Raw genomic sequence first — 27,508 nt, 5'->3', positions numbered from 1 at the left:
ATTGTTAAGGCTTCAATTAGGGGTGATTTTGCAGCCTCTCTGCCATTTTGCCAGCAGTGCAGCAGCCCCTGTCATGTGTGTCGACTGCTAGTTCGATGGAGGCATCCTCCCTGGTCTCCTTCTGTGCTGTTTGATTCTGATATTTATCCATCTACCTGAAAATGCTGGAAATAAACAGCAGGTCAGTTTGCATTGGGAAGAGAAAAGAAAGGCTAAATATTTCATGGTAGACTCTTGAGTCTCAGTTCTGGATCAGTACCTGAAATAGTAACCCATCGTTTCCCCTTTCCAGGTGCCAAATAATCGCTATGTATTTTCAGCAGCTTCTCTTCTAGTTCAGATTTCCAGGATTCATGATTTGACACAATAATAAAATTATTGAAAGGGGTAACTACCTACTTGGTGCTAGGTTTTGGCCACCACAATATTCTTTGTGGACCTAGGTTAAATCAATTTGCTGTGTTCAAGTGTTTTAGCCGAGGGGAGACATGCAAGAGTTAATCTGCCACATGAGTATGACTGGCTGTGAAGGGAAAAAAAGTTAAAGAGGAAATGTGCAGCCAACATTTCGAGTGAATTGCAGAGAGATTTAGAGAATCGAGGCACATGGAGATTCACATATTAACCTATCAATTCTCTGCTGGAAAAAGCTTCCTTGCTGCCTCGGTAATGTGTGACGTGGTTTAAGCATGTGATTGGCTTGTGTCTTGGCTCTTGCACTGAACAGAGTATTGGGAGCGAACAGTCTTAACAAACTTCTGAGGGTTTTTTGTTTTGCTGAAACACACAAGACATGCCTTCCTGGAGTCATACTGTGGATGCCAAATATGGAGTTGGTGAGTTCTGTTGAACTGTTTGTGTGCGTTTTAAAATGTAGCCTCGGGAAAGTCTCATCAGTAGTATTCAGTGATACTTGTAACATAGAGAGGGTAGAGCAACAGTTATTTCCTGGCCAGCTGAGTAGATACAAAAAAATGGATAACGAGAACAGGATGTGGTTCAAAATATGTCATGCAATTGCAAAAGAAAAACAATATCCCGGGTGTGAGGATTACAAATGGTCCAGAAATGTATAATGGTTCCCTCCAGAAGTGCAGTGGAAGTGAAGAAGTCCATTCAACCCAGTGAGGACTCCATGAAAAAGACATTCTCCAATTCACCCTGCGGCAGAATTAGTCACCGCATAGTTGTAACTGCGTGAATTGTAGGCTCTAAACTTGACTGTGTCATTCATACTGAAACACTCTCTTTAATAACTGCAATACACATTCAGGAAACACCTCAGAAAACAGATATAAGAAAACACAGATGCTGCATTGGGCAGGGTGGTCCTATCTGCAGGAATGATACCAGTGTGCTGTCAAGGTGTGCAGCTTTCGCAGGTTAGCTTTGACACTTGGTGTAACTAGGTGGGCTGTGCTTCTACACAGAGAGACAGTGTACTCTTAAGTCAGACACTCTTGACTAAATTGCAGAGACTCTTAAACATGGTGCCTGGTGTCAGACACCTGACTCATCGAAAAGTCCTTCACTCTCTTGTATACATGACAGTCAAGAACAAGGACACAGAGAGACTCGGATGTAGAAAAATTAGTTGTTTGAAATCAGGAACTGAACAGAGCGAGAGAGAGAGGATGAGAAGAGGTCACTTTACAAAGTTCAGTACAACTTATCAGCAGCTTTTGGCAAGTGGCTTGAAAGTTTGTGAGAATTTTATGTTCTTTCTCTGTGTTGATTAGCTGCAGATTGCATTGTGCGAGTCTGAGCTTTCAGCAGGCTGTTTGACTAGGATCAGCTGCAAGGATGTTTTAAGTTCATAATGCTTCAAATATTTATACTTATGATTTTGAGGTTACTACCTGCTTCAATTGAACAGAGCGTGCACAGTGCAAACTCCACCCTATAAATAGGACAGGGGTGGTGACAGAATGCAAACAGAATTTGTGGTATTGTCCTGATTGCCGATTAAAATTAAATATATTCTTTCTTCTTTGTACAGAGGGTCTGGGGGGAAGGTCATAGATTTCCCTCTATGATTCAATTGTTTTCTTTTGAATGGGAACGTATCTTTCAGTTGCCCCACTTGCTAAATGCTGTAGTACTAATCCATACAAACCAGGAAGGTCCCCTGTTCAATTTTTGGCCTGTAACAAGTCAGCTGAAGGAGAGGGAGGGAGAATGAGTCTGCTTATGACTGTGATCCCTGCTGTGAAGTGCAGGTGTGAGGTTGACAGTTGAATAGCTTTGTGGCACTCCCTGTCCAGCCTAACATGTGGCAGGGCTTGATTTTACCTCAGAATGCAAGGTGGAAACAGGCCGGTGATGTGGTTAAATCGCTGTGCACTTTTTAAAAATCATTCATAGGATGTGAGCATCATTTATTGCCCATCCCTAATTGCCCTTGAGAAGGTGGTGGCGAGCTACCTTCTTAAACCGCTGCAGTCCATCTGGGGTAGGTGCTGTTACAGAGGGAGTTCCAGGATTTTGATCCAGAGACAGTGAAGGAATGGCGTTATAGTTCCAAGTTAGGATGGTGTGTGGCCTGGAGGGGAACTTGCAGGTGGTGGTGTTCCCATGCATTTGCTGCCCTTGCCCTTCTAGTTGGTAGAGGTTGTGGGTTTGGAAGGTGCTGTTGAAGGAGGCTTGGCGAGTTACTGCAGTGCATCTTGTAGATGGTACACACTGCTGCTACTGTGCGCCAGTGGTGGAAGAAGTGATTGTTTAAGGTGGTGGATAGGGTGTCAAACAAGCAGGCTGCTTTGTCCTGGATGGTGCTAAGCTTCCTGAGTGTTGTTGAAGCCGCACTCATCTAGGCAAGTGGAGCATATTCCATCACACTCCTGACTTATTCCTTGTAGATGGTGGACAGGCATTGGGGTAGTCAGGAGGTGAGCTACTTACCATAGAAGTCCCACCCTCTGACCTGCTCTTGTATCTACAGTATTTATATGGCTGTTCCAGTTCAGTTTCTGGTCAATGGTAACCTCCAGGATGTTGATAGTGGGGGATTCAGCGATTGTAATGCTGTTGAATGTCAAGAGGAGATGGTTAGATTCTCTCTTGCTTGAGATTGCCATTGCCGAGCACTTGTACGGCATGAATGTTATTTGCCACTTATCAGCCCATGCCTAGATATTATCCAAGTCTTGCTGCATATGGACACGGACTGCTTCAGAATCTGAGGAGTTGCGAATAGTGCTGAACATTGTGGAATCATCAGTGAACATCCCCCCTCCTGAACTTATGATGGAGGAAAGGTCATTGATGAAGCAGCTGAAAATGTTTGGACCTGGGACAACACCCTGAGGAACTCCTGCAGCAATGTCCTGAGGCTGAGATGACTGACCTCCAACAACCACAATCACAAGTTGATGTTCTTCTTCTTTGAATTGCCAACCACCCAGCCTCAACCCTGCCCCACCCGTTCCTGGACAGATAGTGTAGTTAGAGGTATTTTGGACAATGCACATTTTTATGGCATTTTTATAAAATAATAGATGCAGGACAGAAAAGGAAATGGCAAAGGTTCAAAAATCATGTGAGATAAGTTTATGGGACAGAGTAACTCTATTGTCTTTGTACGTTTGTGGTTTAAATTCAGCCCGACCTGATGGAACAACTAGTCTCTTCCCTCTTTTGGCTTTCCATGAACTGAGGGTAGTGACAGCCTCCTGTTAGTTCCGAGAGGATTCTCGTGTTTGAAGGGAAGTTGGCTGCAATGACAGTCTCAGTCAAGAAACCACAAGGGTCAATGTCCCAAAATGCATTACAGCCAATCAAGTACTTTAAAAGTGTAGTCACTGTCATAACGTAGAAAACACAACATCTAGCTCCCATAAATGTTGACTGAAGGTTAAATATTGGCAGTTATCTTTGAGAACTCACTGCTTTTCTTTGAAATAGTACCATGGGTCCATTACTATCCACAGAAGGTGCGACTTCAGGTTAACACCTCATCTGAAAGACGGTATCCCCGACCGTGCAGAATTCCCTCACTGTTGCACCGGAGTGTCAAACCATTTACATGCTCAAGTCCTTAAGTCACAACCTTCTGACTTAAAGGTCAGAGTGCAATCTACTGAGCCAAGGCTGACACCTTGCTCTGCTTGTGTAGTGGGGAGGGGTGGAGGAGAGATGTTCCTGTGTGAGGTGAAAGCATTTTGTTGAGACATTGCCAAAAAACGCATGACAGAGAACAATGCTGCGGGCAGTAGCCATTCAGTATCAGTGGGCCTAGGCAGTGAGTGGCCAAATATCCACACAAAGGAGCCTCATCCTCCACTCACACAACATTTTCAACAGGGATCATGAGATTGGGCTCGATGTGGGATCCTGGAATGATCTTTTTTACTCTTTCTGGTGCTGGATATAGAAGCTAGTGGTAGCACCTCGGCTGTTACTGTGTCAGAAATGAACTCAACTAACGTAACTACCAGAAATCAAAGCTGGGACCTTCTGGTTTCTAAAGCTCTGTAAAGGTGGGAGGAATTGGGGGAGAGAGAGACCCCTACACTCAAATTACCTGAACCTGCTCATTCAACTGCACATGGGACAACAGACTGCACGCTGTCCTCTGGGGCCTTGAGATCAATATTCAGACACACAGCCACAAACCAAAGTGCCACTGTTAGACACAGAAGGCTTTACAGTTCTCAACTCACACGCGTTTTAATGTGAGACTCAGTCGTGCTTTAAGATGTCGCCTATTTAAACACATCTCATTGAAAAATAAACCTAAATCTGCGTGTTTAAATGGCATTCACCTTGGGCAAATTTCCCTTGTAAATCTCACCCTTAACATTTCCCTGATGTTCATGATCCTGTCAATGGTTTAGCAGTAAATAGAGATGAGCAGAGAAAAGCATGAATACTGCAATCCTGAAATAGAACAACAATTACCACAAACACTCGAACCAGAGATGCAGGCCCAAGTCAGAGGCGGGAAGATGCACAGTTTAGCTTTAATCACTTCGAATGTAGCAGAAGGAAAAAAATGTGCATTTATATTTCATGACCTCCTGTCGTTCCAAAGCACTTTACAGCCAATGAAGTACTAATGAAGTATATCCGCTGTTATAATGTGGGAAAAGTTGGCAACCAATTTGCACACAACAAGCTCCCACAAACAATAATGAGATCAATGACCAGATAATTTTTTTTTCGTGATATTGGTTGACAGATAAATATTGGCTAGGAAACCAGGGAAAACTCTATTGCCGTGCTTCAAATAGTGTCATGAGATCTATAATGCCACATCATACCTGAAAGACAGCATATCCGTGAGACTGCTGCACTCCCTCAGTACTGCACTGGGAGTGACAGTCTAGAGTAATAATTCAAGTCTAGGGAGTGGGAATTAAACCCACAACCTCCATTACTTGGAGACAAGAGCGCTATCACTAAGAAACAATTAATACTGAGCCAGGAAGGCAGTGAAAGCAGATCTTGAGTTTGAGTCCCATCCAAATTATTAACATACCTTCATCTTAGAGTCATAGAATGGTCACAGTACAGAAGGAGGTCATGCAGCCTGTTGTGTCGATGCTGGCTCTCTGCAATAACAACTCAGCTAGTCCCATTTGCCTGCCTTTTCCTCGTAGCTCTGAAAATATTTTCTCTTCAGGTGCTTTTCCAATTCCCTTTTAAAGCCCCGATGGAATCTGTCTCCACCACACTCTCGGGCAATGCATTCCAGATCCTAACCACTCACTGTGTAAAAAAGTTTTTCCTCATGTCATCTGCCAATGGTTCTTTTGCCATTCACCTTAAATTGGTATTCTCTGGTTCTCAACTCTTCTGCCAATGGGAACAATTTCTCTCTATCTACTTTGTCTGGACTTCTCATAATTTTGAATAATTCCATCAAATCTCCTCTCGGCCTTCTCTTCTCTAAGGAGTGCAGCACCAACTTCTCCAAACTATCCACATAACTGAAGTCCCTCATCCCTGCAACCATTCTCGTGAATCTTTTCTGAACACACTCTAAAGCCTTCACATCCTTCCTAAAGTGTGGTGCCCAGAATTGGACAGAGTTTTGTAAAGGTTCATCATAATTTTCTTACTTTTATACTCTATGCCTCTATTTATAAACCCTATGTTTCTCTGTTCGTCTTTTCCTCTACCTCCTTTAGAATCGTGCCCTTTATTTTATACTGTCTCTAATTGTTCTTCCTACCAACATGTACCACTTCACACTTCTCTCATTAAATTGCATCTGCCATGTGTTCGCATATTCTACCAGCCTGTCTATGTCCTTTTGAAGCCTATCACTGTCCTTTGCACAGTTCATAATAAGTTTTATACCATCTGCAAATATTGAAATTTTGCCCCGTACACTCAAGTGTTGGTCATTAATATATATCAAGAAAAGCTGTGGTCCTAGTACCGAAACCTGGGGAAACGCAGGGGGTGGTAGGGGTCTGGAACTCACTGTCTGAAAGGGTGGTAGAGGCAGAAACCCTCAACTGTTTGATTACTGCCAACACACTTGGGAGCTCTGCCTTTGAGAGGACTGCCACATTTGTGATTTTGTCCTGCCAGGATATACCCATAATGCGTCGCAGACAGTGAAGATGGAAATTATTGAGCTTCTTTTCCTGGGAGCTGTAAGTCACCCATGTTGCACAGCCATACAACAAGGTGCTGAGAACACAGGCCTTATAAACCATCAGCTTGGTCCTAAGGGTCAGCTTGGTGTTATCCCATGCACGTTTAGCAAGTCAGCCGTAGGTGGTAGCTGCTTTCCCTATGCATGTATTGAGCTCTGCGTCAAGGGACAGATTGTCTGGACCTAAGGGAGCGGCAGTTCCTGCAGCCATACTGGTACCAAACGTCGTGCTCTGCACTCCTTTGGACCCCACCAGAAAGGCCGAGAGGGGTTTTTTTGACGCTTGGGCAACTCTCAACCTCCATACATTCGCCCAGGCATGCGCCATGGAGAGGTCATTCCATAGTTGCCTCACAGCAACTGACACCACTGACCACCTCCAGGCGCTTACCCATTGTCTCTCGAGACAAGGAGGCCAAAGAAAGAAGAAGGGAGCAGAATTTACTAACCACTTCATTGGGGTGTTATTTAGTGTGATCAGGGGCAGAGACATGACCACGGTTTTCTTGATGCTTACAGTCAAGACGAACAAGTTACAGGCATGGGAGAGACAGTCCATGAGTCTTTGTAGCTGAGTTTTCGTGTGAGCAACTAGCACAGCATCATCAGCGTAGAGGAGTTCTTAGATCAGGACGTGATGTGTTTTTGTCATCAGCAAATTTTGAAATTTTACTCTTTTCCAATATCCAAGTCATTTATATATATCAAGCCAACTTTGTATCCATGCTGCCACTTTCCATTTTATTCCATGGGCTTTAATTTGCTGGCAAGTCTATTATGTGGTACTTTTTCACACACATTTTGGAAGTTCAAATACACCACATCAAACGGTTACACTCATTAACCTCTCTGTTACCTCATCAAAAAACTCAATTAAGTTAGTTAAACACAATTCGCCTTTAACAAATCTAAGCTGGCTTTCCTTAATTAATCCACACTTGTCACACTTAAATACATACATGTTCTGTCTTCACAAAGGAGGACACAAGTAACCTCCCAGAAATGTTAGGGAACCAAGGGTCTAATGAGAGGGAGGAACTGAAGGAAATCAGTATTAATAAAAAAATAATGCGAGGGAAATTAATGGGGTTGAAGGCTGACAAATCCCCAGGTCCTGATAATCTACATCCTAGAGTACTAAATGAAGTGGCCCTGGAAATAGTGGATACGTTGGTGGTCACCTTCCAAAATTATATTGACTCTGGAGCAGTTCCTACAGATTGGAGGGGGGCAAATGTAACCTCATTATTTAAAAAAGGAGGGAGAGAAAAAACAGAGTTAGCCTTACATCAGTAGTGGGGAAAATGCCAGAGTCTATTATAAAGGATGTGATAGCAGAACACCTGGAAAGCATAAACGGGATTGGACAAGGCAGCATGGGTTTACAAAAGAGAAATCATGCTTAACAAATCTACTGGAGTTTTTTGAGGATGTAACGAGTAGAATGTGGTGTATTTGGATTTTCAGAAGGCTTTTGATAAAGTCCCACGTAAGAGGTTAGTGTATAAAATTAAAGCACATGGGATTGGGGGTAATATACTGGCATGGATTGAGAATTGGTTGACAGACAGGAAACAGAGAGAAGGAATAAATGGGTCTTTTTCTGGGTGGCAGGCAGTGACTAGTGGAGTACTGCAGAGATCAGTGCTTGGGACCCAGCTATTCACAATATATATTAATGATTTGGGTGAGGGAACTAAATGTAACAAGTTTGCAGATGACACAAAGCTGGGGGGGGGGGGGGGGGGGGGTGGTGGTGGGAATGTGAGCTGTGAGGAGGATGCAAAGAGGCTCCAATGTGATTTGGACAAGTTGGGTGAGTGGGCAAATGCATGGCAGATGCAATATAACGTGGATAAGTGTGAGGTTATCCACTTTGGTTTTAAAAACAGAAAGGCAGATTATTATCTGAATGGTGATAGATTGGGAAAGGGGGAGGTGCAACGAGACCTGGGTGTCCTTGCACACCAGTTGCTGAAAGCAAGCACTCAGGTGCAGCATGCAATTAGGAAGGCGAATGGTATGTTGACCTTCATTGCAAGAGGATTTGAGTACAGGAGCAAGGATGTCTTACCGCAGTTATATAGGTCCTGGTGAGACCACATCTGGAGTATTGTGTAAGTTTTGGTCTCCTCATCTGAGGAAGGATGTTCTTGCCGTGGAGGGAGTGCAAAGAAGATTTACTAAGCTGATTCCTGGTATGGCAGGATTGATGTATGAAGAGAGATTAGGCCGACTAGGCCTATATTCACGAGAGTTTAGAAGAATGAGAGGGGATCTCATAGAAACTTATAAAATTCTAACAGGCTAGATGATGGGAGGATGTTCCCGATGGTTGGGGAGTCCAGAACCAGGGTGTCACAGTCTCAGGATATGGGTTATGCTGTTTAGAACCGAGATGAGGAGAAATTTCTTCACTCAGAGGGTGGTGAACCTGTGGAATTCTCTACCGCAGAAGGCAGTGGAGGCCAAGTCATTAAATATATTCAAGAAGGAAGTAGATATAATTCTTAATGCCAAAGGGATCAAGGGATATGGGGAGAAAGCAGGAATAGGGTACTAAATTAGACGTTCAGCCATGATATTTTTTGAATGGCGGAGCAGGCCCGAAGGGCCGAATGAATGACCCCTGCTCCTATTTTCTATGTTTGTGCAAGTGGCTTTTAATTTTGTCCCGGATTATCATCCCCAAAAGCTTTCCCACCACTGAGGTTTCTCCTTACATCCTTTTTTCAATAACGGTGTAAAGTTTCCGATTCTCCAGTCCTCTGACACCAGACCTCTATCTGGCTGCTGTGTATTTCCAGTAGTTTCTATTTTAGGAATGAATATTTGTATCAACATATTTTTCTCTTCTGAATTCCAGCCAACCTTGCTTTGAATGTACAGTGAAAAAGAATCTATTGGCCCTGGAGATGGTGCAAAATGGTTTTACAAGGATGATACGGGAGCTGAGAGCTTATAACTATCAGGAGGGACTGAACAGGCTGAGGGTTTTTTTCTCCAGAAAGGAGAAGACTTAGGGGTGATCTAAAAGATGTCTTCAAATTTATGAATAGTTTGATAGGATACACATAGAGAAGATATTACCGCTTCCACAGGGAGAGACCAAAACTAGGGCCCATAAATATAAGATAGTCACTAATAAATCTAATGACGAATTCAGAAAAACATCTTTACCCAGAAAATGGTGGGAATGTGGAACTCACTACCATAAGGAGTAGTTAAGGCGAATAGTATAAACACATTTAAGCAGAAGCTAGGTAAGCATATTAGGGAGAAAGCAATATAAAGTTGTGCAGTTTGGATTAGATGAAGTAGGGCGGGAGGAGGCTTGATGGGCCAAATGGCCTGTTTCCATGCAGTATACTCTCTGTAACTTTGGATACAATTTTCTTACGTATCCTCGTCTTTAAAAATAGTAAGGGATATAAATTAAATATATAAAGGAGAATATATATACCGTAGAATCATAGAATGACCCAGCACAGAAGGAGGCCATTCAGCCCATCATGCCTGTGCCAGCTCTTTGCTATATTCACAAAATGATGGACAAATAGTCATTTGGTAGTACAGAACTTGAGTATTGCTGAAAACAGAGACATTTTGTTGAAGCTTTTCGTCTTGCACTCATCAGGACAATTCGCAAGAATACCAATGTAAGGGAAACAACAAATTTATACCGTATGAGAAGAGAGTGCTGATTGGTTGGCAAGTGGACTCTGATTGGTAGAAGTGTTGCCATGGAGAATGCACCACCAGTTATGGTGACGGACAGTTAACTGCCAAGCTTTGTTTGAAATTTAAACCAGGACAGCTTGACTCTGATTGGCAATGATGGACAGTTATGGAATTCAATCCCCAAAGAACAAAAGAATCATAGAATTATTGCAGCACAGAAGGAGGCCATTCAGCCCTTCATACCTGTAATGGCTCTCTGCTAGAGCAATTCAGCTTGCCCCACTCCCTAGCCCTTTCCCCGCAAAGTACTAACAGGCCTAGTGTCCAACTCACAGTGAGCAATGCCCTGGGAGATTGTTTGGTTGGTTTGAGATCTGTCACAGTTTGCCAGCCATACTTCATTCAGTGTTAATTGATGGCATTTTTATGTAATCAATGAACAACAAAATTCCAACACAGAAAGGAAGCCGAAGACATTACTCTCTGACCTCAGAAAATTCCTATTTATAGATATTAGGGGCAGGACTTTTAGCCCCCAATGGGGGCAGGTACAGAAGCGGGTGGGCATGACTGGTGTGCTGGTTTGCTGGCACCATCCTCCCCCTGGCCCATTTTCCTGAAGGCCAGATCGGTGGTCGAAGGACCGACCTCCAGCTTCCCCGAGGCATCGTGGATTAGGCCAGCTGCCTGGAGGCAGCCTTTCAGTGCCAGCCCAGGGGGTGGAAGGGTGGGAGGGGCACACTACAGCCAGGGTTTGAGGCCCTCCCTGTTTGCTGGTCTCAGCTGCGGCCGCAGGCTGCCCTGTGGAGGGGATTTACCTCCACAATGGTGGCCTGGCTGCTATTTTTCAATTTGAAAGTTTAAAAAGTTGGAGAGGAGGCGCCTGAACTGCAGGCTTCATTTCCTTCCGAGCTGGAGGGCCTCCTATTGGTCCTCCAGCTTTGTGAGCCCACCTGTCGTCCTTAATCGGATGGCGATTAGGGGAAAATTATTGCTAGGTGACCATTTCCCATACAGTGCAGGTTTGTGACCCCCATTTGACCCCGATGTTGGGGTACCAACCCAAAAACCATAATCCTTTCCTAGATTTTTGTGGAATTAAAGTGACTGATCAGTTTGCACACAACTCTGCCCTTAGCAGCAGAATATTACACTGTATATAACGTGCTGTAATGCTCCTCCTATCCTCCACCTTTTGTGATGATTGCTGCAGAATTTCAAACTGGTATCAAATTATGGTTAGCGCACTCAAACAAGTGAGAAGAGCGGGCAAAGAACATTCACACAGCACGCTTTTCTCTAGTATTGCATTTAGTAAAACATTTTGTTCTTTTTAAAAATCAGGCTCCTCTGTATATGCCCCAGTGAATTGGTCTCCATTTTGTGGGTTCTTTCTGTAAAACTAAACTTCCGATACTGCATCTCTCCGTGTGAGTATTTCCCGCTATCTATATATGGCTACAGTCCATAGAGTCATAGAGTTACACAGCACAGAAACAGGCCCTTCGGCCCATCGTGTCTATGCCCGCCATCAAGCACCTAACTATTCTCGTCCCATTTTCCAGCACTTGGCCCGTAGCCTTGTATGCTATGACGTTTCAAGTGCTCATCTAAATGCTTCTTAAATGTTGTGAGGGTTCCTGCCTCAGTCAAATCTCTCCTGATTATTAACTCCTCTGGTCACCGACACATAAATCATACAGCGCAGAGGATGCCATTTGGCCCATTGTGTCTGTGCTGCCTCTTTGGCAGAGCTATCCAATTAGTCCCACTACCCCCACTCTTTCTGCTGCATGTTTTATCTAATTCTCTTTTGAAAGTGAATCATTTCAGACAGTGCATTTCAGATCATAACAATTCACTGCATGAAAAACAAACTGTTCTCATTTCCCCCCCCCCCCCCAGTGCTTTTGATGATTATCCTTAACCTGTGGCCTTCTGACCCTCATATGTCTGTAATAGTAGCCACTGAAATTCGGCGTCGTACGATTGCAGAATGTCTTATCTCCCTTTCTACACGGCTCTGTATCTTGTGAAACATGTTGGGCCGGATTTTGCTGTAAAAATAGCAGTGATGGTAACTCATTGTTATTCATATATAAATTGGACAGCAACTTCCTGCAACCACACAGACGCAGTTAAATGCATATATCTGCAATTTGCTGTCCGAGATGCTCCGCCCTTCCAAAAAGCTGCGTGAAAATGACAACTCGCCAAGAGACTCAGCATTGAAATGTGTTGAAATGCGTGAAGTTGCCGTACTTGATAGAATCGTAAAATCTTATCGCACATTCAGCCCATGATGCCTGCGCCAGCTCTTTGAAAAAGCTGTTCAATTTAGTCCCACACCTCAGCTTTCTCCCCATCACCCTGCAAATGAGTCCACTTCAAGCCCAATCGACTTGTCTGAAAGTTCCTGGGGGATCTGATTCCATCATTCTTTCAGATAATACATTCCACATCTTAACAATCCTATGTGTGAAGAAAATTTCTCCTAATTTTCCCTGTACTTCTTTTGCCAATTATTTTAAATCTATGACTTCTGGTTACCAACCCACTTACCGGAGAAATAATTGCTCCATACTCGGTCTATTGAAACTCCTCATAATATTGCCCATCTTTAGTTGCCCTCTGCAATCCTTGTAGCAGTTTTATACAACTGAGCAGCTGCTAGGCCACTTCAGAGGACAGATAAGAGTCAACCAAATGATATGGGGCTGGAGTCACATATAGACCAGATCGGATAAGGATGGTAGGCTTCCTTCCCTAAAGAAAATGCATGAACTAGTTGGGTCTTTTACAAGAATCTGACAGCTCCACGGCCACTTTTACTGAGACCAGTTCTTTATTTCCAGATTTTTCTTTTCAATTTGAATGGAATTCAGATCCTCAAACTGCCATTGTAGGATTTGAACCTACGTTCTCTGGATTATTGATCCAATTGCTCCGTAAAAGATTGCAATGACCATGAAAATTAATCAGGCCTTGGGCAGGTGGTGGGCATAAATCATTGGCATTCCTCCCCTCAGCAACCCTGCAGTAAAAATGGTGGGATCCGTTGCACTACCGTCCATAGAGTCATAGAGTCATACAGCACAGAAACAGGGACTTCGGCCCATCGTGTCTATGCCCGCCATCAAGCACCTAACTATTCTAATCCCGTTTTCCAGCACTTGGCCCATAGCCTTGTATGCTATGACGTTTCAAGTGCTCATCTAAATGCTTCTTAAATCTTGTGAGGATTCCTGCCTCTACCACCCCTTCAGGCACCCTCTGGGTGAAACAATTCTTCCTCAAATCCCCTCTAAACCTCCTTCTCCTTACCTTAAATCTATGCCCCCTGGTTATTGACCCCTCCACTAAGGAAAAAAGTCGCTTCCTATCTAATCTATCAATGCCCCTCATAATTTTGTATACCTCAATCATGTCCCCCCTCATCGTTCTCTACTCTAAGGAAAACAACCCTAGCCTTTTCAGTCTCTCTTCATGGCTGAAATGCTCCAGCCCAGGCAAAATCCTGGTGAATCTCCTCTGCACCCTCTCCAGTGCAATCACATCCTTCCTATAGTGTGGTGCCCAGAATTGTACACAGTACTCCAACTGTGGCCTAACTAGTGTTTTATGGAGCTCCATCATTACCTCCCTCCTCTTATATTCTATGCCTCCCTAACCACCTTATCATCTGTGCTGCTGCCTTCAGTGATCTACAGACAAGTACACCAAGGTCCTTCTCACCTTCTGTACTTCCGAGGGTCCTACCATCCGTTGTATATTCCCTTGCCTTGTTAGTCCTCCCAAAATGCATAACCTCACACTTCATGTGGTGTAGGTACTCCCACACTGCGATTAGGTAGGGAGTTCCAAAATTTTTCAAAGGAATGGCGATATAGGGGGATACCGATTGGGGAGGACAAGGCCGGAGGCCTCAATTGGGATGGTTGGGGTTGGGTGGGGGGGGAATTGGAGGCCTGGGAGGGAGATCGGACGCCTTTGTGAGGGAGAGATTGGATGCCTAGTGGGGAACGTTGGAGGCCTGGTGGGGAAGATTGGAGGATGCGTTCAGTGCCTGATCGCAGGGATTGTCCAGGGAGGTCCTTACCTAATAAATCTGGCAACCCTCTCCAGGATGTAGCTGCCAGATTTTCCGACGCTTGGGAAACCCGGCCACCCATTGTTAAATTCGAGAAGTTGGATACCTGACCCAAACCCTCCCGTCCCCTATTCGCTGTTACTGTATACGAAAACATGGAAGCCAGCCAATGTGCACACAATAAGATGGTGGAAACAGAAGGTGAAACCAATGAATGGATAGTCTGCTTCTACCGTGTTGGGAAGAATGGTGTCCTTTGAATAAGTCCATGGATTTGTTTATGCCCATCCAAATGTTAGTCTCTCTGATGATGCTGCTGACAGGAGTGTCAGCCCAAATTATATGGTCAAGCCCTGCACTCTACCCTGAACTCACCCACTTCCTGATTGAGACAATGAAGCCACCATTTGAGGGAAGCTGACCCTCAGCAGGAGTTCAGGGAAGGATTGCATCATTTCAAAAAACTGTTATTGAAGAGTGAAGCTTTTAGTGTCATACAAAGAAACCAGCTGAACAAGTTTGGAAGTATCAATGGGGATGGTTGGACTGGCTTGGGTATTGAAAGGCTTCAGGTTCTTGAGGCACTACTTCTGCGAGCTATCTGTCCAGTGTTTTATTATTAGATTGGTGTGTGTGTGCGTATATATAAAAACTGCCCATCAGATTTCACCACAGGACATCGTGTGTGTGTTGAGTGAGCAAAAGCTATTTTTCCACACGCTTAATTTAAGTGACCGAGTGGGGACTGAAGACAGACATACTAACATATGCAATTGATACAGTGTTACAGCAAAATACTGAGTAGTGGACGATCATGTTGGAGGCGGGTGGCCAGGTTCATGGTAGGTAGCCATGTTCATGATGGACGGCCATGTTTGTGGTGGGCGGCCATATTTGTGGCAGACAGGACATCCATGTTTACCTCAGGTTACAGCCTGCTCTCTATTTACGGACTTTAGAAATAAGTTGGAAATAGAACTTTGAAAAATAACAGTGGCCACTCAAACTTTTCACGATGAGTAAGATGGCGATGACACCTAAAGACAATGGGCTGTAATGACTTCAGCAAAGCCAATTCCTTCAAAAGAGGAATAACATGTGGCAGCTCATGAAAACTAAAACTCAAGTTTGATAAGTCTGACCCAATGAAGCCAGGGGGAAATTCACCCAAGGTGAAATAGGGAACTGCAGAGTTTTTATAGTAAAATGCAGAACTGACTCTGAATGAGAAACTTTAGGTGGAAGTTTCACTCTTTCTGTGTTTGTTTAAAAAGGAGTGTCAATGCAAGCTTGCTGGTCATAATGGGTTGATAAAAAACAAATCTTTATTTTTTTCCCCCCCAGCTCTATTAAGTGCTCCAAAAAAAGCATGGCCACATCAGGTTTACGATGCTAAGGTTGTGAGTGCAATCCTGCCCTGGCCAGGATGTTCCATTGGATTATGGAAATGTGATAATCTGTGAGGTAAAAGTCCACAATCATTCACTAAAAGGGATCGGCCACCCTGTACCTAGTCTGGCCTACACGCAACTCTAGTTCCACACCATGTGGTTCACTCTTAGTTCCTGGTCCATATGAGCAATTGCAGCTCAAGAAAGCCCAGCTTCTTCTTCTGTGTGATAACTAAGGATCAGCAATAAGTGCAGCATTGCCAATGTTGTATTGACTCACTTTCTGAGAACAACTAAAATGAAAATGAGGAAAAACCCCAATACTTTCATTTCAATGGAGTAGATGAGATTGAGTGGCTTAGGGTGGGGTGAATCACTTCCAGCACTACTCACGCCATATCATTGGTGACCAGCTTTTTGGTCAATGTTCATGCTGTTCGAGAAAGGGCAACTCGCGCTGGTGGATGGAACACTAATATAGCTCTGAGTCAGACCAAGAACTCCTGTGTCAGGTAAAGCTCAGGCAGCCGAAGAGAGAAGCTTCCTCTACTCCAGCCCAACCGTGTAATCTTAGAATCTTAGAATCCGCTGGTACAGGTCATCAAACAAGAAAGTTTGCAGTGTTTCCAAAATGGAAGTAGAATGAATAAACTTTAACACACACCTGAGCAAGCCTAAGGTTTAATATGAAAGACACAGGGAGGGGGGAGGGAGTAAAATTTAACTCTGGCAGGGAGTAAAATAGGAGGTTGACTTGCTACCTCCCTTTTCACCACCCCTTCCAGTGTTGAATTTCCTGGTATTTGAAAGAATATCCAGTTATTAAATTTTATAAGCAATGGCGACATGCTGGGTTATAATTTTAAGTTGAAATCACGGGAGGCCTGTGGAGCACTGAGGCTGCCAGTGAAAGATGGCATTAGGTATCCTCCCTATCTCTGTAATCTCCTCCACCCCTACAATCCTCCGAGATATCTGCACTCCTCCAATTCTGGTCTCTTTGCCATCTCTGATTTTAATCACTTCAACATTAGTGGCTGTGCCTTTAGCTGACTAGGCCCTAAGCTCTGGAATTCCTCCTCTAAATCTCTCTATCTCTCTAGCTTTTGTTCTTCCTTTAAGATGTTCCTTAAAACCCGTAGTATAAGGATGTAAAGGGTTAATGCTGACAACAGTGATAGAGAACCCTCCCATTGTATGAGCGATGATGTAACAGTCACATGACATAGGCTTGAGAAGAAGAAGATATAGCAGCACAAAGGATGTGAGCTTGGGTGGCTTGCGGAGAGTGTATAGAGTAACTGTAAATAATAGAGTTGTTAACATTTACCAGAGTCTAAAATTTTCCCTAGAATGCCCTACAATGCTACTAATACAAACCCAACAATGCAACATGGTGGCAATGGTGAAAGCAACCAGGAGAATTTGAATATCTCCTTACCTTTGGAAGAAACACCAAGAGAACAACAGAGAAATTTAAAGATAATAAGTGAGAAATCAGCAAGAAAACTACTCACCAGCAGAAGAGGCTGTGAAGTACTCTGCATCCAGACCACACCATAGCAGGGTGGGGCTCTGTGTCGGTACTTCTGGCACATCCAGCGGTCGGATCTCAGTTTTCATGCTGGGCGATGATCCAGGATCAGTGAGACAGTGAAACTGGCCATTTATTTAAACGGCGCACTGGGGGAAAAAAATCAGATGCAGAACACAAAGAACAGTACAGCACAGGAACAGGCCATTCGGCCCTCCAAGCCTGCGCCGATCTTGATGCCTGCCTAAACTAAAACCTTCTGCACTTCTGGGGCCCATATCCCTCTATTCCCTTCCTATTCATGTATTTGTCAAGATGTCTCTTAAACGTCGCTATCGTATCTGCTTCCACCACCTCCCCTGGCAGAAAGTTCCAGGCACTCACCACCCTCTGTGTAAAAAACTTGCCTCGCATATCCCCTCTAAACTTTGCCCCTTGCACCTTAAACCTATGTCCCCTAGTAACTGACTCTTCCACCCTGGGAAAAAGCTTCTGACTATCCACTCTGTCCATGCCGCTCATAACTTTGTAAACCATGTCGCCTCTCCAACTCCGTCATTCCAGTGAAAACAATCCGAGTTTTTCCAACCTCTCCTCATAGCTAATGCCCTCCAGACCAGGCAACATCCTGGTAAACCTCCTCTGTACCCTCTCCAAAGCCTCCACGTCCTTCTGGTAGTGTGGCGACCAGAGTTGCACGCAATATTCTAATTGTGGCCTAACTAAGGTTCTGTACAGCTGCAACATGACTTGCCAATTTTTATACTCTTTGCCCCGACCGATGAAGGCAAGCATGTCGTATGCCTTCTTGACCACTTTATCCACCTGCGTTGCCACTTTCAGCGACCTGTGGACCTGTACGCCCAGATCTCTCTGCCTGTCAATACTCCTAAGGGTTCTGCCATTTACTGTACACCTCCCACCTGCATTATACCTTCCAAAATGCATTACCTCACATTTGTCCGGATTAAACTCCATCTGCCATTTCTCCGCCCAAGTCTCCAACCGATCTATATCCTGCTGTATCCTCTGACAATCCTCATCATTATCCGCAACTCCACCAACCTTTGTGTCGTCTGCAAACTTACTAATCAGACCAGCTACATTTTCCTCCAAATCATTTATATATACTACAAAGAGCAAAGGTCCCAGCACTGATCCCTGCAGAACACCACTAGTCACATCCCTCCATTCAGAAAAACACCCATCCACTGCTACCCTCTGTCTTCTATGACCGAGCCAGTTCTGTATCCATCTTGCCAGCTCACCTCTGATCCCGTGTGACTTCACCTTTTGTATCAGTCTGCCATGCGGGACCTTGTCAAAGGCTTTACTAAAGTCCATATAAATAACATCCACTGCCCTTCCTTCATCAATCATCTTCGTCACTTCCTCAAAAAACTCAATCAAATTAGTAAGACACGACCTCCCCTTCACAAAACCATGCTGTCTCTCGCTAATAACACGATCTTGGTCGAATTGCCGACTAGGGAGGCAAGTACAGTCAGCAGTCATTGCTCAGTCTCGTCAAGGAGAAAAAGCGCAGTAATCGGTGGAACGCAAGGGAAAGGTTGGGAAATGCAGGAAAGCCCCGAGCAGGATGGAAACACCTTCAAGCCAAGTCTGAAAATTTTAAAATTAAAGGGGAACACCCTAGCAAAGCCTAGCAAACTAAAGGAAGCAATAGGGATCCAAAATTCGGAATACCTGAGAGTTTCCATAATCAAGGAAGTCCCAATCAGGTCCAAAATTGGCTGATATGGAGAAAAAGGTTCTTAAGGTTCAGAATTGCTTCTCAACTTCAGACCAAATCTGAAGTGGAGCAAGTGAACACCCTCCTATAGGAGCCATAGTGGACGACGTAATTGTCCAACAAGGGATCAATGAGTCTATCGTTGAATTCGAAGAGGTACTCCAAGCCTTTGATAAATATTTTAATCTCCGTACCAATTAAATCTTGGAAAGAGCCAAATTTAATTAGCGGGCGCAGATGATTGGTGAATCTGTCGACTCCTATATTAATGACCTTTATAGATTGTTAGAAGGTTGTGAATATGGGGAATTAAAGGCCGAACTAATCCGACACAGAATAGTCATCAGCATAGCAGATGAATCCTTGTCAGATCTGTTGCAATCCAAGGAAGACCTTACACAGGAAAAGGTCATTCAAATTGTAAGACAAGCTGAAGTTTGCAAACAGAATAGGGACATCCTATGAGCTGAAGACAAGTTGTAAATGGGAACGAGTCCAATGCCCATCCAACTGGTTAAACCAAAGCCAGGGAAACACTTTGAGGAACAGAAAAAACGTACTGGTGAGAAGACACATGACATATGAAAACCTTACTAACAATGTGGAGCCAAGAAACCCCACAGACAAGAGCAGTGCCAAGCAAGTAAAGCTGAGAGTTTAAATTGTGGTAAAACTGGACACTATAGGATGATATGCCACAACAAAATTTCTGCGCTTAAAGGCGCAAAGAAGAAGACCTTCATGCAAACAGCAGTGAATCAAGTAGAGCAATACCCACATGAGAAAGAACCAGGAGAGATCTTGGGAGAAATCAGTAATCCAGACCAAGACTTCTGGACAGCAGATATCTACCTGAATGGACACCTCACGAATTTTAATCTTGACACAGGGACTAGCATCATGGTATTGTCTGACCAAGAGCCTTGGGTGAAGAGACATTACCTGCAACCGACAGATATACAGTTGCATGGTCCAGGTGAGACACAACTGTGGGTAAAAGGCAAACTCCAAGCAACTCCTCAACATGGAGGCAGACAACTGTTAGAAAGCTTATACGTCTTACGCAATCAAGAATTTTCTTCACTGAGCGTGCTTGGAACTGCAGTTGATTGAACAGGTGCCAAAGTCAAGCTAACAAAGGTAAACAATTCCTTCCATTTGTCAGCCGATGCATTATCGAGGGCCATAGATCATCCATCACAGGAAGTTACGAATTTCGTAGGTGACATAGAGTCATACTCGCAACACACGGCACAAAGTTGGAATCACGGACTCACATCTAATGTCGGACACTGTGTCAGTGATTGGACAACATTTGCTAAATAAGCCTTAGTGTGCTACGAATTTCACTGACAAACAATTTAAGATTATCAGTAGGGCTTACAGTGTGGCACATTTACACATACTGGAAGCTACATATATTAATACACAGGGCCCTGTTCTTTGCAGACAGGAAGAACATGTACATACATTGCACTTGATTCAGCTGAACAAAATAAGTGACAGCCATTCGCTGGTTCATTCCTCAGGGCAAGGCCTTGACCAATTAGAGTCAAGCTGCCTGGTTTACATTTCAAACAAAGCTTGGTAGTTAACTGTCAGTCACTATAAACTGGTGTCTTCTCCATGGCAACGCCTCTACCAATCAGATTCCACTTGCCAACCAATCAGCACTCTCTTCTCATACTGTATAAATTTGTTGCTTTCCCTTACATTGGTATTCTTGCAAATTGTCCTGATGAGTGCAAGACGAAAAGCTTCAACAAAATGTCTCTGTTTTCAGCAAATTCTGTGCTACCAAATGACTCATTGATAACTTATTAGTTTACAATGGCAGTTTCCTACTTCAATGAGATCAAATATCTTAGATTGATTACACCAAGGTCATTTGGGTATAACTAAGTGAGGGCACAATCTTCGGTCAGGTGGCCTGGGATATCTAAGGATAGCGAGACCGTGATCAACAACTGTTAGACATGTGTGATACAGAGACCAGAACAGTGTGAAATGCTGTTGACTACCCAATTTCCAACTAGACCTTGGCAAAGGCTAGACATGGATTTATTCATGTTTGGTGGGAAGTCATATATCATTGTTATTGATTACTTTTCCAGGTGGATAGCTGTCCGATGATTACATTCTATGACCACCGAGGTAGTTATCAGAATTCGTACGTCATGTTTGCGACACATGGGATTCTGGATGAAATATTATTAGACAATGGACCACAGTTCGTGAACGAATGCTTCACCCAATTTGCTGTGAAGATAGGTTTTCAGCATCTTAGGAGCTCACCAAGATATCCACAGGAGAAGCTGAATGAGGTGTGAGAACCATAAAATCTTTACTCAAGAAAAATAAAGATCTTCTTACCTCACTGCTAGTTTGTCATTCAATGCCAGCGGAATTAGTAATGGGAAGGAAGTTAAGAACACAGTTTCCAGTATTGCCTCAACAATTAATGCCAGGATTGAAGACTCAAGACGATGAGAAAGTTCAAGAAAGAGAAAACTCTTACAGAAGGAAACAAACCTTCAATTACAATAGGGGATTTTGATCAAGAAGCTTACCCTAATTAATCAGTGGTCAAAAAATTTGGATACGTGACCTGGAACGAGAAGGTACATTAATCCATAAACACGAGGACTATCAGTGATCATATGTTATACGAACAAATGAAGGAAACAAACAAAGGAATCATAGGAATATCATTCCTATTCCACAAGAGCAACAGCCAATAATCCATCTGCATGATTCAGATGAAGATGAACAAACCCAAACCGAATGAAATACTACAACCTGTAGAAACAAAAAACCAAGTCAGCAACCCAGACTTCCTACGAAGACTGCTGATCATCCCAGACAGATTACAACCACATTGGGGAGAGTTATGAAACCTCTGTAAAGTCAGAGACTTGGGGAGAGAAAGAGTAGTAGAGAAGTCATAAATGTATGTTTGGAAAAATGTTGGGTAAAGACTTGTGGGGAGATGTGGTACTGAAGACAGTGAGAGAGATCCCACCAACTGTATGAGCGATGATGTAACAGTCACATGAGATAGGCTTGAGAAGAAGAAGGTATAGCAGCACAAAGGATGCTAGCTTAGGTGGTTTGTGGAGAGTGTATATAGTAAGTGTAAATAATAGAGTTGTCAGTTAACCTTTACTGGAGTCTAAAATTTTCTCCAGAATGCCCTATAATGCTACTAATACAAACCTAACAATGCAACAAAACCTACCTGTTTGACAAGCTTTTGGTCACTTGCCCTAATATCTCCTTATGTACCTCATGGTCAAATTTTGTTTGATAATACTCCTGTGAAGCACCCTGGGACACTTTCCTATGTTAAAGTTGTTATATAAATGTAACTTGTTGCAGCAGCCTGGCTCAAAGTGGAGAGGTAAGCTCAATTTCTTCATATTTAGAAGGATTCTTCAGGGATCTGAAGGAACAGGAAATCCTTTGCATACCCCTGATGAAGTCTCGACCCTCCCTTCCCCAACCAGCATCAGTCCTGAACCATACCTCCCCCCACCCCGATCCCAGTGCTTACCATATGCCAAGAATCATCCTCTTGAGTCTCCAGACAGCGCCTGTCCCTCTGCCCCAATTCCAACCTTGATGTCATTCATGCTGGCTTCAAGCAGGAGACTTAGCCCAAATATTACAACGAGGGCTGGGAGATAAGATGTCCTGCAACTCACGCTGCCAAGTCCGTGAGGGACTTACATCTACCTCGACCCCACCCATTCCCCCCACCACCCCGACACCAAATCCACCCCAGGTTAAAATCTGGGCCTTGTGTCCATTAACTCCTTGAAAAGGACCTTACAATTCAGGTTATGAGGAGAGTTCCCCAAATAGTTCATGGCTCTCATTGGTCAGTATTTTGCTAGAACTATGGAGATATCATCTGAAGAAACTGCCTGGTCAGAATTGGATAATGGCAATGGATTTGCTAATATTTCATTTAAATCTCTTTTAAAGTTAAGGAACAATGTGCAATGAACAAGTTTCTCTTTTTGTAAGTGGCTGGGGTAGAGATAATGACAGTGTAGATGACACATGGTCTACGGAAGGAGTGGGTAAATGGGATTAATGACCTCCACTTGTTCTGGGCCTAAGTTATGAAAGAGTACAAAATTATGAGAGAGTAAACTAGCATATTCAAGCATGAGTATTAACTGATGGAAAAATGGCAGGAAGAAAACAGACAATGAGCTAAAGCGGGTCGACATATACCGTCATGGAATTGGTATAAGTGTTAAGGTGCTTCCCCTCAATTTTCTGAAGGGTTAAATTCACACTGGATGTCAGAATTTTGCTTCTGACTTACAGTAGTAATGGGTTCTTAATTTCCTAAGTATCACCTATGAACAAGAAGCTATATTTTTATTTATCAAAGCCTTTGAAGTGTGGCTTTACGAGGTAACTAAGAAGATGAGATCCCTTAAACATTACTTAATGAGAATACATGGAAAGGAACAAGAAATATTTATTTATTCAAATATACACATATCATTAAAGACATTACAAAAGAAACTGGGATGTACGAGATGTGGAGAGTGAGTTGTTCCGATCTGGAATGCACTGCCTGAAAGGGTGGTGGAAACAGATTCAACAATAACTTTCAAAAGGGTATTGGATAAATACTTGAAAAGGAAAAATTTGAAGGGCTATGGGGGAAAAGAGCAGGGGAGTGGGACTAATTGGATAGTTCGTTCAAAGAGCCAGCACAGACATCATGGCTCATATACTTCTGTACAGTAAGATTTGATGATTCAATGATTCACAGCCACTTTTAGATTGATATTTTATTTACAGATTTTTAAACTGAATTTAAATTCTCTAAGTGCCTGAGCAGGATTTGAATGCTTGCTCTCTGGATTGTTAGTCCAGGCCTTGAAATGACATTTTTTTTTCAAAAGATATACTTTTTTCATAAAATTTGTAAAAAATAGGCTGGAATTTTACAGTGGGCAGACGGGAGCCGGCCTCCGAAGTATAAGTTGGTGGCGAACCCGCTTCCGCCTCGCCTGGGGATCCGTTCTGTATTTTACAGGTCCCCAGGCTTTAATTGTTCCGATGGGACTTCCACCCGCTTGAGGGAGGAAGTCCCGTCTCAGTTAGCTGCCGGCCAATCAGCGGGCTGGCAGCTCTTAGTCCCAGCAGCGCCACCAGGAGCGGTGGCCACTGCTGGGACTACAACCCTGTGTGAAGAGAAGATGTCGGGGAACCGGGAGGAAAGTTAAATTTTGGTTGCCTCGCTGGGGGTAATCGGTCGGATCCCAACGAGGCAAGGGTGGTCAGTTGGGGATAAGGGGGGCGTGTTGGGTGCTAGGGGTTGTTGGGTAAGCGGGGATGGCCCTCCAGGGTCCTCCCTGCCCCGGGTCGAGCGCAGCCATTTAAGGGCCTTGATTGGCCTGGGGTGGTGGGCCATTTATCGCCCTTCCCCGCCCTGCCCTATGTAAAGGGGGCGCGGAGGTGGGAGCGGATCAGGAGAGCCTCCCGGAGCCTTCCGCTCCATTTTACGCCAAACCCCCACCCCCGCCGCCATCCGGCTCATTGGGGTGGCCTAAAAGCCCGGCTATACATTACATAACAGTTCAAATTTGACAGTATATAAAGTACAATACAGTAAAGTTTCAATACAGTATGTGGCATTCTGAGTGCCTCACTACACTTACAATTACACGTTATTTTTAAAATATACATTTCATTTTAAACATACAGCCCAAGGGGTTTTACACAGGTTCCATCCTCTCCCTATACTATGGAAAGAAGGCTTTAGACAGTGACCTTTCCCCATTGACCCTTTGCAGTGGCTGCCCTAAGTTTTAATGTGTTATTCAACACGTAGTCCTGGTCTTTGGAGTGCGCCTGTTCACAAAACCCAGTGGTTGAAAGCTCTTTGCACTGAAAGACCAACAACTTTCTGGCAGACCAAAGCACATCTTCCACTGAGTTGATGATCTTCCAGCAGCAGATTTTTTTATTCGTTCATGAAATGTGGGCACCGCTGGCTAGGCCAGCATTTATTGCCCATCCCTAATTGTCCTTGAGAAGGTGGTGGTGAGTTGCCTTCTTGAACTGCTGCAGTCCCTAGGGTGTAGGTGCATCCACAGTGCTGTTAGGAAGGGAGTTCCAGGATGTTGATCCAGCAACAGTGAAGGAACTGCGATATAGGTGATAGAGGTCGCGAATTTGGAAGGTTCTATTGAAGGAGAGTGACTTGGTGAGTTGCTGCAGTGCATCTTGTAGATGGTACACATTGCTGCCACTGTGCATCAGTGGTGAAGGGAGTGAATGTGAAGGTGATGGATAGGGTGCCGATCATGTGGGCTGCTTTGTCCTGGATGGTGTCGAGCTTCTTGAGTGCTGTTGGAGTAGCACCCGGCCAGGCAAGTGGAGAGTATTCCATCACATTCCTGACTTGTCCCTTGTAGATGGTGGACAGGCTTTGGGGAGACAGGATGTGAGTTACTCACCGCAGAATTCCCAGCCTCTGACCTGCTGTTGTAGCCACAGTAGTTTCTGGTCAATGGTGACCCTCAAGATGTTGATTGTGGGGATTCAGCAATGATAATGCCATTGAACACCAAGAGGAGATGGTTAGATTTTCTCTTGTTTGAGATGGTTGTTGCCTGGCACTTGTGTGGCACCAATATGCTTGTTGTCATGACAATGACCACAGGTCCATTTCAATTACTTTATTGCTGGCTTGTGTATTTGATCTGCAGTTGCTGGGAGAGCAACTGTTTTTTAGCTTACACTTTTCTGTGTGTGTGTGTGTTGGGGTTGCTAAGTTTGGGCTGATAATTTCCTGCAGACTTCATCATAAGACCTGCCTCCAACCATACTGCCCCCACACGCTCCTGCCATTGGTTTCCCAACATGTCAATCCTTGTGAGGCCTATGGTGAATGGAGGGGAAAAATCAGCCAGGTTACTTGCTTGAGATCACTGTCAAGTGACTTCTGCTGGGAATTGTTGTTAGGAGCGAGGTCCGAGGATTGCTCTAGTTCCATTGCTCCACCGGTCACAACAGATATTACCCAGTTACAGATATGGCCAATTATATACTTTATCGATATTAGTTTCAGAATAAAAATTTGCCAACCAGGTTTCTTTCATAAACAATAACATTATTGATTTATTATAAAACAAGACTTATTCAATAAAGATGCAAAGCTTATTAACAAACAGTTTGAAATATGAAAGTATAAATATCTATCCTTCTAAAATATCCTAACACACCCGCACGCACACAACGGTTAAAGAAAAAATAAAGGAAACTGAAAGAAACTGGCTCTGCAGAGATCAATTTAAAAAAATACTTTGGCCAAGTTATTGTCAATTCTTGAAGGAAAAAGATAAGATACGGAATGTTCAAGATGGCCCTTTGGTCTGGCGTCTGGGTACACACAGTCGGCTGTCACTGGGATCTTTCTGGAACAGTTCTGTTCAGGAGATGTCGAGGAGTAGTTTCGCAGGCTTTTCATGAGAATTACTGCATGAGTGGTTTCAGCTATCACACTGGGTTCTCAGAAGATTTTTCAAAGCAGGTGGAAAATGATGAGTTGGGTGGCTTCTCTCTTAGCAGGATACACCCCAATGGAACTCCAAACAATATCCAAAAATGAAATCAAAACTCCTGACAGCTATAAATCCAGGCATGTGACTTCCCTAAATCCAAACAGTTAAATAGTATATAAGGCTTCGGCTGTTTACTTAGGTTAAGACAAGTGACTTCCAGTAAGTGTTTTTAAACAAAGACCCAAATGTCCTTCCAGTGACCCTTTTTAAAAAAAAAACGAGTCCAGGCATCTTCTCAGGTATTTGCCACAATCTTTTAAACACAAGTCCTCAAAAAAAATTAACAATGGAAGCACCTTCATGCTAATGTACATGCACATATTTCAATTTGGGATGAGGATTGAGTTTGTCTCTAATGACATCTCCACTCTTAGTAAAAGAGCTGAGGGAGGCCAGTATTGGTGAAACTGTGAGTCAAAAATATTTCACTTTTGTCAGTGAATACTATTGTACCTGTCCCTTGTATTGCTAATGTCGGTATGTAAGGAGTTAACATACCAGGCCACGGAAAGACATTAGCTCAAGCCAGCCCACAATGTTTCACACAAAAGGTGACATGTGAAGGCCTACACAATGTTTACTTAAAGGCCTAACCGCTTAATTATACCAGGACCTCTATATTTGAATCTCAAATATGTTTGCCACTGCCACTGCTTTGTTCTGGATGTTATTGAGCTTCTTGAGTGTTGTTGGAGCTGCACTCATCCAGTCAAGTGGAGAATATTCCATCACTCTTCTGACTTAGAATCAGAGAACCATAGAAAAATTACAGCACAGAAGGAGGCCATTCTGCCCATCGTGTCTGCACCAGCCAAAAAAACTAGCCGCCCAATCTAATTCCACCTTCCAGCACCTGG

At 43.7% G+C, this 27,508-nt stretch overlaps 1 protein-coding gene across 2 annotated transcripts in view; it reads left to right on the top strand.

Moving 5' to 3' along the window:
* The first annotated feature begins 542 nt into the window (after positions 1 to 542).
* Positions 543 to 27,508, top strand: part of LOC137368229 (dedicator of cytokinesis protein 2-like) — a 1,222,644-nt gene continuing 1,195,678 nt past the window's right edge. For both annotated transcript variants that reach the window (XM_068028710.1, XM_068028709.1), the window contains exon 1: positions 543 to 836. In XM_068028710.1, coding sequence (XP_067884811.1) covers positions 794 to 836 — 43 coding nt within the window. In that variant the 5' untranslated portion in view covers positions 543 to 793. The remainder of the gene's footprint in view (positions 837 to 27,508) is intronic.

This window comes from Heterodontus francisci, chromosome 1 (genome assembly GCF_036365525.1).
Source record: "Heterodontus francisci isolate sHetFra1 chromosome 1, sHetFra1.hap1, whole genome shotgun sequence".
Classification (NCBI taxonomy): Eukaryota; Metazoa; Chordata; class Chondrichthyes; order Heterodontiformes; family Heterodontidae; genus Heterodontus; species Heterodontus francisci.
The sequence above is the reverse complement of the archived record's forward strand: the minus strand, read 5'-3'. Positions and strand labels throughout refer to the sequence as shown.